Source organism: Ochotona princeps, chromosome 9 (assembly GCF_030435755.1).
Source record: "Ochotona princeps isolate mOchPri1 chromosome 9, mOchPri1.hap1, whole genome shotgun sequence".
NCBI lineage: Eukaryota > Metazoa > Chordata > Mammalia > Lagomorpha > Ochotonidae > Ochotona > Ochotona princeps.
The window spans coordinates 72,137,188-72,154,167 of NC_080840.1; the positions used below are offsets into that span (position 1 = coordinate 72,137,188).

At 47.6% G+C, this 16,980-nt stretch overlaps 1 protein-coding gene across 2 annotated transcripts in view; it reads left to right on the top strand.

Annotated features, from left to right (window-relative positions):
* The first annotated feature begins 4,289 nt into the window (after nt 1-4,289).
* Nucleotides 4,290-16,980, top strand: part of VIRMA (vir like m6A methyltransferase associated) — a 66,064-nt gene continuing 53,373 nt past the window's right edge. For both annotated transcript variants that reach the window (XM_004597237.4, XM_058668789.1), the window contains exon 1: nt 4,290-4,449. In XM_004597237.4, coding sequence (XP_004597294.2) covers nt 4,387-4,449 — 63 coding nt within the window. In that variant the 5' untranslated portion in view covers nt 4,290-4,386. The remainder of the gene's footprint in view (nt 4,450-16,980) is intronic.

Here is a 16,980-nt window from a genome sequence, read left to right on the forward strand (position 1 = left end):
GGTCTAGCCCTGGTAGGCAATCCTAGTTTTTGAGTGTGACAACGGGTGGTAGTTGATGCTAATTAGCCCAGCTCAGGTCTCCAATGTGGGCAGATGCCTTGTTATGACTCAGTAAGAGCCTCCAATTTCGCTTCTCAAAATTGCTCTGTCTCAGCACCCTTGCTTATCTGCAATCCAGTGGCCTGGTCAGTGGAAATCCTCCAGAAGTCATTCCTTACTTGCAACATACTGCTTCAGTGGTCCCCCGTGCCTCGCATCCCATGCCCTTTCCCTGAGCAATCCACAACCCCCAAGCTCACAAGCATATGAGTTCTCCAATCTGATCTTTTGGCAGGGAGGTGTGTCTGTCCTGTCTGTCCACCAAGAACCCTGGTATATGCTTGGATCCCCAGACCCGGTTCTCCAGCACACTTGCCAGCTTGGGACCCTACTCCTTCGTCTGCCCGGGACCCAAGCATGTGCATGGGTCCCCAGGCCCACACCAGTGTGCGAACCTGTGTCCCTAACTGCCTACCGGCCTACCCACCTGAGACCCAAGCACATATATGAGTCTCTAGGCCTGCTCTGCCAGCCATGGCCTGTAGCGCTAGTTTCCAGCCCCGAATGCCAACTGGGCTAATTGTTTAATTTTATTTTTAACTTCTTTATTTTTCTGATTCACTCCCTAAATGTATGTAATAGTTGGGGCTGAGCAGGTCAAAGCTGGGAGCCCATCTGGATCTCCCATGTGGGCGGCAGTACTGGAGACACTACCTGCTGTATCCCATGTTGTGCATTAGCAGGCCGGTGGATAGCAAGCGGAAGTAGTGCTCAATCCCAGACACTCCAATATGGGATGCAGGCATCTTAAGAAGCAACTTCACTATTGTTTCAAGTTCTAATGGTTGCCTGTTTGAAAACAAGAAAAAGAGACTATCAAAATTATTTAATTACAGAGAGATTACAGCAAGGCATGCTAGTCTCAAAAGTGATAGATGACGTGGTTGACCTCAGTGAACATGCTTTGACGCACTGAGCTATAAAAATTACATGTGTGCGATTTTGCAATATGTGTGTGAGGGGGGTATAGCTGTGGAATAGTAAGCTAAGCCTCTGCTGGCAGGGTCAGCATTCCCATATACGGCACTTGGGTCACATCCCAGCTGTTCTACCACCAAGCCTGTTCTTGGACTTGGGTCTTGCACATGCCAGCAGGTGCTGTGGCCCAGTCTGAGATGGCCTACCCCTAATCTTGGCATTTGCCAGCAGGTGCTATAGCTTGGCTAAGCTTTGCCCTCCCTGAGTCCCAGCTCTTGCCGGTGGATGCAGTAGTCTAGCCCAGGCTGGTCAATTCCAGCTTACACAAACGCTGATGAGTGTTTCAGCCCTGCCTTGCCTGGGCCACCCTTTGCTCTCCCAGCCTCATCTCTTGTACTCCTCAGTGGAAGCTGCAACCTAGTAGGGGAGTTCCCCAAGTTTCCCTACCAGGCCACTCCCAGCCCCAGATCTCACGTCTGCTGGTTTGATTTGCCTTTCATTTGTAACTAGAGATAGTACATATCTTTTCTTGCCCCTGTTTGTACTTCTTTGCAGAATATTTGGGCAAATCCTATGTTCATTTTTAGCTGAACCGTTTTTCTTTTAATGTTGTCTTTAGCCAACATTACATATTCCAGGCAGCAGATCCTAGGTGTATATAGAATTCATACAGGCTGGTTTGGTGGCACATAAGCTACTCCTCCGTCTGAAGCACCAGCATACCATATGGACACCGGTTCTAGTCCCAGCTGCTCCATTTCTCCCTCCCCTGCCCTCCCTTCCATTTTCTTCCTTCTTTCTCCCTTCCTTCCTACTTTCCTTCCTTCCCTCTTTCTTTCCTTTCTCCCTCCCTCCTTCCTTCCTTCCTTATTTATTTATTTTTCCTGCCAAGTCCGATACACAGACAGGAGGCTTGCTCCAGGTCTTCAATGTGGGTACCTCCCAAGGCTTTGGGGCGTCCTCAATTGCTTTCCCAGGCCACAAGCAAGGAGCTGCATGGGAAGCGGGGCTGCTGGGAAACGAACCACTAACCATATGGGATGTATGTGGCAGGGGCCCACCCCTGAGTCATCAGAGCTGTGTCAGCAGCAAGTGGCAGTTAGACTCAGAAGTGGGCATCACTACAGGTACTACAGTGGGGTAGGATCTCTAGAGAGTGCTTTAGCCATTCAGCTAAATGCCTGCTCCACACATTTCTTTGTTATTTTACAGTGGATGGATGTCCTTAAAAATGGATGATTCTGCATTTTTTGAGCCATATGTTGTTTTATACCATGTTTTCAAACCTGCCTTTAATTTTTAAAAAAGATTTATTTATTTTTATTACAAAGTCAGATATACAGAGAGGAGGAGCGACAGAAAGATAGTCTATCCACTGGTTCACTCCTCAAGTGGCTGCAATGGCTGGAGCTAAACAGATCTAAAGCCAGGAGCCAGGAGCTTCTTCCAGGTCTCCCACACGGGAGCAGGGTCCCAAGCTTTGGGCCATCCTTGACTGCCTTTCCAGGCCACAAGCAGGAAGCTGGATGGAAGTGGAGCTGCCAGGATTAGAACTGGCGCCATTATAGGATCCCGGCGCATGCAAGGAGAGGACTTTAGCCACTAAGCTACCACGGTGGGCCCATTTTTAAAAAGTTTTTTTTTTGTTTGTTTTGTTTTCAATTTTTATTGCAAAGTCAGATATTGAGAGAGAGGAGGAGAGACAGAGAGGAAGATCCTCCGTCCTATGATTCACTCCCCAAGTGACTGCAATGATCGGAGCTGCATTGATCCACAGCCAGGAGCCAGGAATGTCCCCCAGGTCTCCCACATAGGTGCAGGGTCCCAAGGCTTTGGGCTGTCCTCTACTGCTTTCCCAGGCCACAAGCAGGGAGCTGGATGGGAAGTGCAGCACCCACCTCAGACACGAAACAGTGCCCATGCAGGATCCCGTGGCTTGTAACAAGAGGATATAGGCACTCGGTTATCGCATTGGGCACGAACCCCGCACTTTAAAAAAAAAAAAAAAGTTATTTTTTTAAAGGTTATCCATATTGGATTTGGTGCTAATTCATTTCTTCTACCTGCTATGTGCTAATACATTAGTACAGTACCATTACATCTTAGTTCTAATCGTTAACTATATTTCCAGTTCTTCTGCAGCAAGTGTTAAAGAACATTCCTTGAAGAAGGGAAGCACATGTAACTTTCTTTTTTGTAAGATTTATTTATTTGAAAGAGAAAAAGAGACATCTTTCATCTGCTGGCTCACTCCCCAAGTGGATGTGAAGATCATCTTCTTCTAAGTCTCTCTAAGGTGGGTGTCAGGGGCCCCAAGCCCTCAAGCCATCTTTGGATTCTTTCCCAGGCGCATTAGCAGGGAGCTGAATCAGAAACGGAGCATCAGGGACTCGAACAAGCTCCACCCAGTGGTTCCACTCCGTGTACTACAACCACAGTCCTCGGCACATTTTTTTTTTTTTTTTTAAGGTTTATTCAGTTTATTACAGTCAGATATACAGAGAGGAGGAGAGACAGAGAGGAAGATCTTCCATCCGATGATTCACTCCCCAAGTGAGCTGCAACGGCCGGTGCGCGCTGATCCGATGCCGGGAACCTGGAACCTCTTCCAGGTCTCCCACACGGGTGCAGTGTCCCAATGCATTGGGCCGTCCTCGACTGCTTTCCCAGGCCACAAGCAGGGAGCTGGATGGGAAGTGGAGCTGCTGGGATTAGAACCGGCGCCCATATGGGATCCCGGGGCTTTCAAGGAGAGGACTTTAGCCGCTGGGCCACGCCGCCGGGCCCTAGGCACATTTTATTAAGTAATTTCTAATTGCTGTCTTAGGTGTGTGTGCTTCGGCTGCGTCCCACAGCTGCAGTTTCTTCAAAGACAAGGAGGCTTATTTTCTAACGGACCTACTGCTCATGGTTTGTGGCGTTTCACTTAACCAGTTCCATAATAACTTCCATTACACTTATCAGCCTTCCGTGAGAAAAATCTCCTTGTCGGCTGAGACAGTTTCTTATTCCCTTTTTATCCTCGCTCTCTACGCACCTGCTTGTTTCCCGCGATGGAAGGGCTTTTACTCTTCTGTGCAGGCCGCACAGGCTCCGCCACGGACACCACAGTCCGCTAGCCGGAGGCCGGCCGGACTACCCAACGCGTGATGCCCACACGGTTTGGCCCACGGGAGACGCCATAGTCCCCGCCCCTCCTCCGCCGCCGCGCTGGAGAAGGCGGGACCAGTGAGCGGCGGCGGCAGCGTGTGCGCGGATAGGCCAAGAAACCGGAAGTGCGCCCGTCTCGTCCTCTCCGGAGCCGTCGCCGCTGAGGTGGGAGCGCTGCCCCGGAAGCTCTTCCCCCGCCCCCATCTTCCCGCGAAAAACATGGCGGTGGACTCTGCTATGGAGCTGCTATTTTTAGATACTTTTAAGCACCCCAGCGCTGAGGTAAGGTTTGGCGGCTGGCTTCCGACCCTGCAGACTCGAACCGGCCATGGTGCCTCCTCCAGATCGTTAGGCTGCCTCACTTTTCGCTCCCGCGGGTGGCCGCATCTCCTCGCCAACGGACCCCTCCTCTTCCTCAGGCTGGGCTGGCGGGCGGTCTCCTCTTTTCCCTGCCGTCCCTCGGGGTCGCGCAGGCTGCTTGGCTCACGTCGCCTGTTATTCTGTTTATTTATGTATTTTGGTCAGCTGTGGGCCTGGAGGATAACTGTGGTTCTTAGGGTCGCCGCGGCCCGCTGTTCGCTCGTGGCTGCCTGGTGGTCCCGGCGTTTCTGAATCCTTTCTCTTGGGACGGGATGGTTGCGTGGCTGGGGGAGCTCAGTCGTGTGCGCCGTTCTCGGAGCGCTAACCTCTTGGGAAGGTGTCAGACATCAATTGGGACGTGACGCGCTTCACGGAAAGCCCTTCGCTTGGTGAATACTGTCGTTTGGGGGGCTGGGGTCAGGGAGTGCCTTGTCGCTGGGGGTCTAGGATTAGTGCTTTGTTGTTCAGGGGGCTAGGGTCAGGCAGTGCATTGTCTTTCGGGAGGCTAGGGTCAGGCATTGCAGTGTCATTGGGGGGCTGGGATCAGGCAATGAGTGCATTGTCGATGGGGTGCTAGGGTTGGTGCATTGTCATTGGGGAGGGGGTATGGTCAGGCCGTGCATTGTTGTGGAGGGGTGGCTAGGGTCACTGCATTGTCGTTCGGGGGGCTAGGTCAGGGAACGTGAGTACCTGCACCAGGTGGCTCGCGGGCCCCTGAACCTGGTGGGCTCTGCGGTGGGGTGCTTCGATTGAATGTGGTTCAGGAGAGCTGCTGAGAAGGAATGTGACTGAGGACCACAGAGAAATGGGGGAGGGCAGGAGCAAGCCTCCCTTTTCTCTCAGTACAGATTTCACCCACTTTGAGAACTTAGTTCGCGTGCCGTTGGCTTTCATGAATCCAAGCTTGTTGCATCCAGCCCTATAAGGGATAGCATGCTTTTGCTCTCTCACCGAAGTCTTCAGTGAAGTTGCTCAATAAAGATTTGAAAAGTGTTGAAACTGTTGTGTCATTTATGAAGTAGTGATCTAGCAGATAGTGGTAGTGTCTGCCTGCTTTACTTGGCATAAAGAAGTGTTGAGCTTCCTGGTTTTTAAATGAACGGCTCTTAGGTCTGTAAAAGCCAAAAGTTGGGGCATGTCTCACTGAAAATGGATTCACCTGTTTTTGTGGGTCCCAAGGCTATTTGCTCACTGACGAACACAGTTATTCCAGCTGGACTTCAGAAAACTCAGTGCTATCAGTAGTTGGATTTGAACAAAAACTGATGTGTACAGGAATAGTGGACAGTTAAAAAATCAAAGAAGTGCATTATGAATTACTTTAATACTATTGTAGTTTGGAAAAGTTGATGTTTATTTATTGCATATTTCTTTGTTGTCTCTTTCATTCCTGGACAAACATAGAGGACCGGATAGGGTAGGTAGTAAATACCTTCTTCTGGGAGTGACCGAACTCACTTGAATGGAGTTGTAAAAGAGTAAGATTTTTATGGGTGGTAAGAAATATTGAGTTTTTTTTTAAAGAAGAAGAGTGGTCCTGCCACTCCTTGAGTTACTTTTTGAAAAATATTTTAAATTATTTATTTGAAAGACTTGCAAGACGAGAAGGAGACATAAAGAGATTGTTTATCCTGATTCACTCTCCAAATGGCTGCAACATCCAGGGCTGGACCAGGCTAAAGCCAGAGCCAGGGGCTTCTACTGGGTCTCCCAGGTGGGTGCAGTAGCCCAGAGACTTGAGCCATTCTATGCTGCTTTCCCAGGTGCATTAGCTGGGAGCTAGATATGAAATGGAGCATCTGGGACCTGAATATGGGCTGCGCTTGTGTGGGATACAGCCTGGTCCTCTGCTTCACGGTGCTGGCCCCTGTCGGTTAATGATTTTTTTTATAGTTGAAGACAGAAAGGCAGAGATTGCCCATTCTGTGGTTGACTCTGCATGCCTGCAACAGCTGGAACTGGGCCTGGCCACAGCCAGAAGCCCCAGAGTTAATCCAGCTCTCCTGCATGGTGATAGGGACCCAAGTTCTTGGGCCGTCTTCACCTGCTGCCTTCCAGGGTCTGCACCTAAAGTGTTGTAACTGGACCAGGGTGCACCAGTATCCAGAGCTGTGCCATGATGGGTCACAGTGAGACCAAATAGGAGACATGGAAGGTACAAAAGTCTAGAGGTAGATTTGATGGAAAAGATACTTTCGTTTTTTTTATTTATCTAATGATAACTAGATGGATTTATTTATCTAATGTTAAGCTAGATAAGAAGTTGGGTGTCTGTTTGCAATTACTTATAAAAAGCATTTTAAAAGATATTTATTTGTTTATTTGAAATGCAGAGTCAGAGGAGAGACAGATCTGAAATCTTCCATCTTCTTGTTGGCTCTCTAAATGGTTGCGGCAGCTGGAGCTGGGCCTGGCTGAAGCCAGGAACTAGAAACTTCATCTGGGTGTCCCACATGTGTGGTAGGGGTAGGGGCCCAAACTTGGGCATCTTCTATCCCTTTCCCATGTGCATTAGCAGGGGGCTGGATTGGAAGTGGAGCAGCTGAGATTTGAACTGGCACTCCTATGGAATGCTGGCATTGCAGGCGTTAGTTTAACCCTCTGTGCCAGAATTCAGTGTTTCCTTCCCCCCTTTTCAAGCTTTATGTAAAGCTGTTTTGAAGGTGAGGGTATTGTTCTAGGAGAAAGAGTAACAAGAAAAAATAATTAATCTATTAGAGAGTTTTTAAAAAGAATTTTTAATTACAAAGAGGAGAGAACAGAGATCTTCGGTTTGCTGGTTCACTCCCCAAATGGTCACAACATCCATGAAAGCCAGGAGTCTGCGGCCGCCTCTGGGTCTCCCATGTGATGCAGGGCCCCAGCATTTGGGCCTACTTTGCGCTAAACAGGAAGGTGGATCGGAAGTGAAACACCTGGGACTTGAACTAGTGTCTATATAACATGTTGATATGGCAGCAAACAGCTTTACCTGGTGTGTCACAGTATCAGCTGTCAGAGAATTTTAATCTGGTGTAGAAGATATATTTAATAAAAAAGATTTTAGAATGAATATCTGTAAAATATGAGTCATGGTAAATGAATTAAATGTTATGTTTGTGTTTTGTTTATTTTTTTAAATCTTGTTTTTTATGTAATAAACTTATTTTATTTTTGATAATGTTTACGTGGTTGAGAAGAATGCATGCTCATGTGGACCAGGGTGGGAAGGGTCAAGGAATGGAAGAAAGACAGTTGCTTCCAATTTTCTTTCGTCCTGTATCTGAAGAAAGTGGGGAGGGAAGGAGAGAGGGCCGCACCCAGCAGCCCATCAGTACCTGGGGATGGGGGACGTCATTCAATGTCATCCTTCGGTCACCAATGTTCCAAGGATCCTGCTTAAGTGGTTTCGATACTTCTGAGATGCTGTTGATCTCGTAGCTCCGAGGTTGAGAAAATCCTTTCAAGGTCTGACATAGTCCAAGGGCTAACATAGTCCACCTTAGAGTCTCCACTCGCCCAAATGCTTGCTGTCAAAGCTTGGCTAGGAGAGTTGTCCAGTTTGTTCTGCCCACCATCCCCTGCCATGTTACCTGATGTCCTCTCATTGAGCTGTCATGTCCCCTATGTGCATATGGGTATGTAGTCCACTGCACAGGCTTCAGCAAAGAAGAAGCCCAGCTCTGACAAATGCACTCCACGGTGAGACCACAGATCCTGTAATTTTCACCATGGTTGGAGTTCTCAGTCAATAGTCCTGTTGCGATGGGTGGAGGGTGTCCGAATAAACCTCACCAGAAGTGACCCCAGAGCTGACTTCTCTGTGTGCCAGTCAGTGCAATGTCTAGCTCAATCTATCACTCTCATCAGCCTATACATGCATTGGTGGTTGCAGTTGCTGGGTCGGTTTTGTCCCCATCCCCATCTCACACACAATTCAATAGATGCTGTGGCTTAGCCTAACCCTGCCCATCACACACTTGACCCTAGCGTACACCAGTGGGAACTGCAGCCTAGTTGAAGTGACTCCCTCCCCCCCCCCAGTGCCCACCAGGCTTGTGCATGCCTGTATGTGCAGCAGACTAGTCTAGTCTGTCCCACATCCATTCGGCTCTTATACATATCAGTGGGTACTGCAGCCTAGCTCAACCCAGCTGACCCTACTATCTAGCCCATACTCATGCTGGCGGGTGCCACCATCTGTTTAGCCAGGCTCTCACTCAGCCTTGGTTCTCTTTTTTTTCTTTTTATTTATTTATTTATTTATTTATTCATTAATTACATTGTATTATGTGACACAGTTTCATAGGTACTTGGGTTCTCCCCACCCCTCCCCAAACCCTCCCACCATGGTGGATTCCTCCACCTGGTTGCATAACCACAGCTCAAGTTCAGTTGAGATTCCCCCATTGCAAGCATATACCAAACATAGAGTCCAGCATCTTATTGTCCAGTCAAGTTCAATGGCTTCTTATCCCGATCAATTAAAAGCTCCAACATAGGGCCCGGCACCGTGGCCTGGCGGATCGAGTCCTGCCTTGAGGGCCCCGGGATCCCATATGGGCGCTGGTTCTGGTCCCGGCAGCTCCACTTCCCATCCAGCTCCCTGCTTGTGCTCTGGGAAGGCGGTTGAGGATGGCCCAATGCATTGGGACCCTGCACCCGCGTGGGAGACCTGGAGGAGGTTCCAGGTTCCCGGCATCGGATCGGAGCGTACTGGCCCGTTGCGGCTCACTTGGGGAGTGAATCATCGGACGGAGGATCTTCCTCTCTGTCTCTCCTCTCTGTATGTCTGACTTTGTAATAAAATAAATAAATCTTAAAAAGAAAAAGCTCCAACATACCATCAGCCAAAATTTACATCATTATGGAATTAATTGACATAGTAATGAGTAACCAACATGTCAAAAATAAATGCGAGTTCTTAACCACATTCTGTGACCACCTCATTGACATTTCAATTTTAGTTTATACACAACATATAACATACATAACATAACATGTTATACATAACATCATATCATCTTAAATTATCAGCCTTGGTTCTCACGCTCACTGGAGGGAACTGCAGCCCATCAGAAGGGTGCCATTAGGCCTACTCCCTGCCCTGGATCTTGCACTTGCCACGTGGTTCTGCAGTCTAGCCTGACAGGACCTGTCCCCAATCCCAGCACTTGTTAGTTGATGCTGCAACAGAGTCCAACCAGCCTACATTGACTCTGGCTTATGCATGCACTAGTGTATGCAGTTGCCTAGCTAGCCTGGCTCCTGCCCTAACCCAGCTCACGTGTAGGTCAGTGGGTTTTGTATCCCTGCCCAGTCTGGTTGGCCCCAAGTTCCAGTTCTCATGCTCACCAGGGGAGTTCTTGCTGCCCTCTTACTGGGCTCACTCTCGTGCTTCTTTACCCCGTACTCCCTGGCCCGTGTATCTTACATATGCCATGGCCCAGTCTGGCATGGCCCACTTCACCTTGGCATTTGCTGGCAGATATTGCAACCTGGCTCAGCCTGGCCTATCCCCAGTTCTAGTTCATGCTGGTGGGTGATGCAGCCTAGCCGAGTATGGACACGCCCCAGTACTGGCCCTAATGTGAACTGACTGGTATTGCAGTCTAACTTGGCCTGTCCAGCACCCTGTCCTGGCTCTCACATCTGCCAGTGTGTGATATGAACTGGCCCAGCCTGGCCTGAGCCCCCACACCTGAGCCACACATATGATGGTGCTTACTTTAACCTGGTCTGGTCTATACTGCTCCCAGTCTTGGTTCTTGCACTCACCAGAAGGAGCTGCATCCTGACAGAGGCTTTCCCTAAACTCCTCCCTCAGGCCACCTCCCAGTCGCAGATCTTGCATACACTGGTGGGTTTTTTGCACAGCCTGGCTTGGCCCAGGTATAGCATGTTATGGCATTAACCACAGGTATAGCAGCCTCACCTAATCAGCCCACATCCTTTCTGATTCTTAGCAAGTTGACTGCTGTATCCCAGCCCCATCTGGTCCACCCCCAGACCTGGCTGTCTTGAGATTTGGTGGGTGCTGAGACCTAGCCTAGACTGTCTGGTACTCACTCTGGCTATTGTGAGCACCAGTGGGTGCTGGAGCCTAGCCCATTCTGGCACACCCCAGATCCATTCCACACCTATGCTGAGGGATGCTGCAGCCATGTCTAGCCTGGTTTGTCACTCCCATTCTGGTTCTTACACTCACCAGTAGGAACCACAGCTCAGCCTGGGTGTACCCTTAGCTCCCCTACCAGGCCTTTCCCAGCCAGATTGTGCATATGCTGGTGGATGCTCCAACCCAGCCTGGCATAGCTTGTCCCAGGGCTTGGCCTCTACCTCTTGCCAGCCCCCAGTCCCAGCTTTTGCTGATGTGCTACAGCCTAGCCCTGTCCCTCATGCTTCCATCCCTGGCTTTCATGCACACCGGTAAGTGTGATAGCTTAGCTCTGCATGGTCTGCACTGTAGCCTTACTCCTGTGCTTGCCAGTGTGCTACGATTTGGCCTAGTTCGCCCTGGCCCTGCCTGATTTGCCCTGAGCAAACCCATACACCTGCTGACAAGTGGAGAAGCTTTGTCCATCCTGACCAGCACCCACCCTGACTTACAGGGGAGTTCTTCAAGTTCCCCCACAGCCCATTCTCAGATACAGATCTGGCATGTGTCAGTGGGTGGCCTTGTCTAACCCCCTGGTCTCAGCCCTTGTGTTTGCTGGTAAATGTTGTGGCCAGACCTGTCCCACACCCAGTTTTTTTTTTTTTTTTTAAGATTTATCTATTTTTATTACAAAGTCAGATATACAGAGAGGAGGAGAGACAGAGAGGAAGATCTTCCATTCGATGATTCACTCCCCAAGTGAGCCGCAACAGCGGGTGCTGTGCCGATCTGAAGCTGGGAACCTGGAACCTCTTCCGGGTCTCCCACGTGGGTGCAGGGTACCAAAGCTTTGGGCCATCCTCGACTGCTTTCCCAGGCCACAAGCAGGGAGCTGGATGGGAACTGGAGCTGCCGGGACCAGAACCGGCGCCCTTATGGGATCCCGGGGATTTCAAGGCGAGGACTTTAGCCGCTAGGCCACCATGCCGGGCCCCCCACACCCAGTTCTTAGGTGCACCTGCAGGTGCTGTAGCCTGGACCAGCCTGGCTTTTTCCCAGCCCCAGTTCCCATGAGTATTGGTGAGTTCCATGGTCATACCTAGCTTGGCCTGTCCCTACCCCAACTCTTGAGTAAACCAGGGGTATTGCAGTGCTGTGAGGGTCAGCCCACATATCCACCATAGAATCTGTCCCAGACCGGTTCTCTCACGTATTGGTTAGTATAATTGCCCAGCCTAACGTTACCCATCCCTTATTCTGACACTTATTGTTGAGTGTTGTGGTCTAGCCCTGCCAGGCTTGGCCCCCAGCCCTAGCTTTCTGTGCACCAGTCAGTGGTGGTCGTTCTCAAGTAATCTAGCCCAGGTCTCCCATGTGGGCAGATGTGTTGGTCTGGCTCTGAAAGGTCTTCAGGTTTCCCTCCTCCAAACTGCCCCATGTCAGCCCTCTGTTTTACCTACAAGTGCGGTAGTTTAGTCAGTAGAAGTCCCACAGAAGTCATTTCTCACCTGAACTGTCCTCCCTCAGTGGTCTTCTCTTCCACACATCCGTTATCCACTTCCCTGAGCCATCTATAGGCCCCCCTTATGCCCATGACCGTGCAGTAGCCTGGTCCTCCAGTGGTGTGGCATACCAATCTGGGTCCCTGCCGCCTGCCTTGATTGCATGCACACTAGTGGCAGTCTGCAGATCCCCTTCTGCTGGTGTGTCAGTTTCTGCCCCTCACCCATCTTAAAAGCAAAAACAGAATAAGCAGCTGTGCTGGCACACTGGTATAGTTAACACAGATTTGGCATTAACCAGGTCCAGGATGCTCACGAGCCATTGACTGTTTTTCTCCCAGCAATGTTAACACTTACCTAGGTGTAGTACAACCCAGGCAGTTTTGATTTTGAGGAAATAAGTTTCCTCGCAAATAAAAAACATCCACAACGTTGCAAACAAGAATGCAAGGCTAAACTTTAATTTAATATATTAGATAATTTTTTTAAAGAATTATTTTCTTTTTATTGGAAAGTCAGATATACAAAGAGGAGGAGAGAGAGAGAGAGAAAGGAAGATCTTCTGTCCGCTGATTCACTCCTCAAGTGACTGCAGTGGCTGGAGCTGAGCCGATCTGAAGCCAAGAGCTTAGAGCCTCTTCCCGTCTCTCAAGTGGGTGCAGGGTCCCAAGTCCTTTGCCATCCTCGGCTGCTTTCCCGGGCCACAGGCAGGGAGCTGGATAGGGAGTGGAGCTGCCGGGATTAGAACCGGCACCCATATGGGATCCCGGCACATTCAAGGGGAGGACTTTAGCCACTAGGCCACAGTGCCAGGTCCAACATGTTAGATAAATGTTTAAGATCGTATTTGAACAAGGTTATTTGATAAACAAGTATATGAGTGGAGATACCGTTTTGATACTCCCGTAATGTGAGTGAATTGATTTTCTTTCCTCCCAACTCCATTATAATCCGTATTTACTTTGTACTTTGTAGCCAAAAGTAAGTCTTATATTTATAAATCTAGTAATTTTCTTTTTTTTTTTCAAAGATTGTTTTATTTTTATTACAAAGTCAGATATACAGAGAGGAGGAGAGAGAGAGGAAGATCTTCTGTCCAATGATTCACTCCCCAAGTGAGCGCAACGGCCAGTGCTGTGCCGATCTGAAGCCAACAGCCAGGAACTTCCTCCAGGTCTTCCACAGGGGTGCAGGGTCCCAAAGCATTGGGTCATTCTTGACTGCTTTCCCAGGACATAAGCAGGGAGCTGGATGGGAAGTGGAGCTGCTGGGACTAGAACCGGCGCCCATATGGGATCCCGGGGCGTTCAAGGCAAGGACTTTAGCTGCTAGGCCATCACGCCGCTGGGCCCAAATCTAGTAATTTTCTTAATGCATATATTCATTACTCACATCAATGATCCAAACTGTTACTGTTTTGTGGTTTCTTTACACCCCTGTAACATTTAAAAGCAGACTTCATTTACAAAAAAATATATTTTTTGAATAAGTAATACTTGCATGAGGTATAAATTCAAAAGGTACAAAAGGATATACAGTAAAAAGTAAGTCTTTCTTCCCTGTCCCATGGCCGTCCTGTTTCTTTTCCTAGTTATTTTGTTTTTGGTATTTTTATTAGCTGTGTAATATTTATTTAAGTAATGATGTCTTCAAACATTTAGGTTTCTGGCTTTTTATTATATACATCTTCAGTTTTTTTTAAATACTGCTCTTCAGAGTCAGTTGCTGTGTTAAATTACAGTTGTAGGTTAGTGACGGATGCTAAACAGTCGTTCCTTTTACGGTTTCTTTAGGAAACCAGTTTGGAACTCATCTGCAGAAGTGGTCGTGGAAGTGGTAGGAAAAGGTTAGACAGCTACGGGAGCGGGTGCAAGGATCGGAGAGTAAGGAGGGCGGCAGCTGCTCTGTGTCCTTAAAATGTGCAATTGCAGATAACTGATTCAGAGGGCTGAAATCTGGCCATTCTCTTCTCACAGTCCCTTCACTTTGATTATACGTCTTCAGTGATGTTTTTCTTACCTTCGTAGAGTTCATTTTTTTTAAGTCTGAGAACATAATGACCTTATAATATTTGTCTCCTAAAAGCCCTTCATTCACTTAATGAGTATGTTAGCAGAAATCTGAGGCTTGGTGCTTCTCTCTCAAAAAAGTTTTATTTGAAAGAGCAAGAAATGAAAGAGCTCTTCTGTCTTTTCTTCCACTCCCCAGATAGCCACAATAGTCAGGGCTGAGCCATGCTAAAGCTGGGAGCCTGGAACACCAGCTGGGTCTCCTACATGAGGTGGCAGGACTCTGAGTCTTCATCTTGGGTCATGTCTTGCCTCCCAGGCACAGAAGCAGGAAGCAGGATTGAAAGCAAAGTTGGTCCTGAGCCCCAGGCACTCTGATCCAGGATGTGGATGTCCCAGACTATGTAACCCACTGTGCTAGCCTGCCCTAGCTCTTGTCTTCTCATGGGAGAGATAAGAAGAGGCGATTAAAGTTCAGTTTAAGGAATTTTGGGCCTGAAGAAGAAGCACCTGTCTTGGTTTGGCTCAGTTTTGAAGAAAAAGTTGACATCTGGAGGGACTGGCACAGAGGAGTATTAGGAAGGGAGTTCCAAGCAGAATGAAGATGAAGTTTACTCTGAATGAATGAAGGCATGAAGTTGAAAAAGAGCATGAGTGGGTGTGGTAGGCATGTAAGTTTGCAGCTACCTGGTGAGAGGCACATTGCAGTAGTAGAGTGAATTTGAGATCGATTTTATTGCTATATCCGGGTTAGAGTGGTTTAGTATGTAGAACTGTAAAAAAGTGACAGCAGGAATGTAGGAAAATTTGAGAGCTGTTTAGGACTTCCTAGGGCTTATATTTAATTTAAATGGCAGAATGGGAAGCCAAAAATGATAGTGTTTCTGGCATTGTCTGAATGGTGGTGCCGTCACTGAAATTCAGTTTGGATTGCTGAATCTGTTACTTGAAGTGGAGGTTCTTAGTGGTCTGAGGCTCAGGTTTTAAAGAGGTTCTAGGTGGAGAAGAGAATGTCATCTCTTCTCATTTTGTTGGTGGTGCAGCCAGTATGCCCTGCTTTCCATGTCCTTTAGCCATGGTGAACCCTGCTTGCAGTTTCTGGAGCATTCTGAGTTCTCTGCATGTCCTTTGTGTGCTCTGTTTCCTTTGTCCTTCAGCTGATTCTTGTTTTCCTTAAAGACTTGATTTGCTAAAGTCTAGTTCTTTTGGGAAACTGTGTTATTCCACTTCTCTCCCCACTCCCAAACATTGGCTTTTAATCTGAGTTAGGTAAGTACTCCCGCCTTTTCACAGCAACCCATATGAGTCTGTATCGTGACAGTTTATCTGTTTGTCTACCACAGTTGGTTTTCTGTTACTAAGTGATAGAGATTATGTCTTTGTTTGCTCAGTACCTAGCATATTTGGAATATAATAGACATTTAATGTTTAGAAATAAATATCTCATAAAAGTAGTAGCAGCTAATACAGAAAAAATAGATTTTAAATCCTTAAATTCATCTTTTTAGATTTACAGCAAGTACACCTTAAGTAGTACTAATATCATTCGTTAATTGAGGGCAAAGGTAAGCAATACAGAATTGATAAACATTTGTTCTAAGCTTCCTATGTACATATAAATGAGATTTCTTAGTGATGTGAGTAAATGACTGCTGTGTGGTAGGCTTTTTAAGTGCAAGACTTCATTACTGGAAGGAAATATAGCACCAAAGTGTGATGTAAATACATAAATCTGTGCTATGTGTTGAGTGTGCTGAGCACCTAAAGTCTGAGTGTGTGTGTATAAGATTTTAAGATTTTTTTTTTTTTTGGAAAGTTTGATTTACAGAGAGAAGGAGAGGCAGAGAGAAAGATCTTCCATCTGTTGGTTCACACCTAAAGTGTCCCCAGTGGCCAGAGCTGAGCCAGAAGCCAGGAGCTTCTTCTGGGCTGGGTCCCAAAGCTTTGGGCTGTCCTCTACTGCTTTCCCAGGCCACAAGCAGGGAGCTGGATGGGAAGCAGGGCTTCTGGAATATGGATCAGTGCCCATGTGGGATCCCGGCAGATGCAAGGCGTTGACCTCAGCCACTGGGCTACTCATGCTGGGCCCCTAAAGTGTATTTCTAGTAATTAAGCTACAGATTCAGCCGATGTAAAAAAAATGAAGCCAAAATAATTATGATTTTAGAGAAGATAGAACTTTCTTTTTAATAATCTGGTTAAAAACAATTTAGGGCTAAGAGTTTGAAGGCTGCCAATAACAAAGAAATGATAAATGATAAGAAACAGAAAAGCCAGTTACTCTGATTTGCTCATTACATGGATGTACTGTGTAGTCACATTGTATCCTTGTTCCTATTCAAAATAAAGAGCAACATTATTTTGGATTAGTAATGGGAGCTCTGCAGTGTTAAGGACTGAGGCTGCTACAGTACTATTCCTCTCTTTTGGTGTTGCCTGCATTTTCCATGGTAGCTGACTGTGATACATAAAATCTGGAAGACTGAAGATTATTGGAGGAAAAGGCCAAGGTGGGGAGCAGTTCTGGAAGTTTGAACATTTCATTTAAGGCAGGGGCGGGGAACATTTAGCCTAGGGCATTTAGGCCCATGAAATATTTGCGCTGGCACTTCCACAGGTGAGACTTGCAATTCAGTATTCTGTAGCTGACTGATTTTCAGATTGATAATTTTGCGTGGCTTCTGCATCAGGTAATGTCCAAATGGCCCAAGGCCAAAGGAAGTTTCCTTCCCCTGCTCTAAGAGCATGATCCAGAGTTGCCTACATATTTATATTTCCATCCCATTGATAAGTACTTGGTATCATATTTCCTACTGGCTCTTGGGGAGTGACTAATTCAAGTTTGCATAGGCAAAACTTCTGTAGA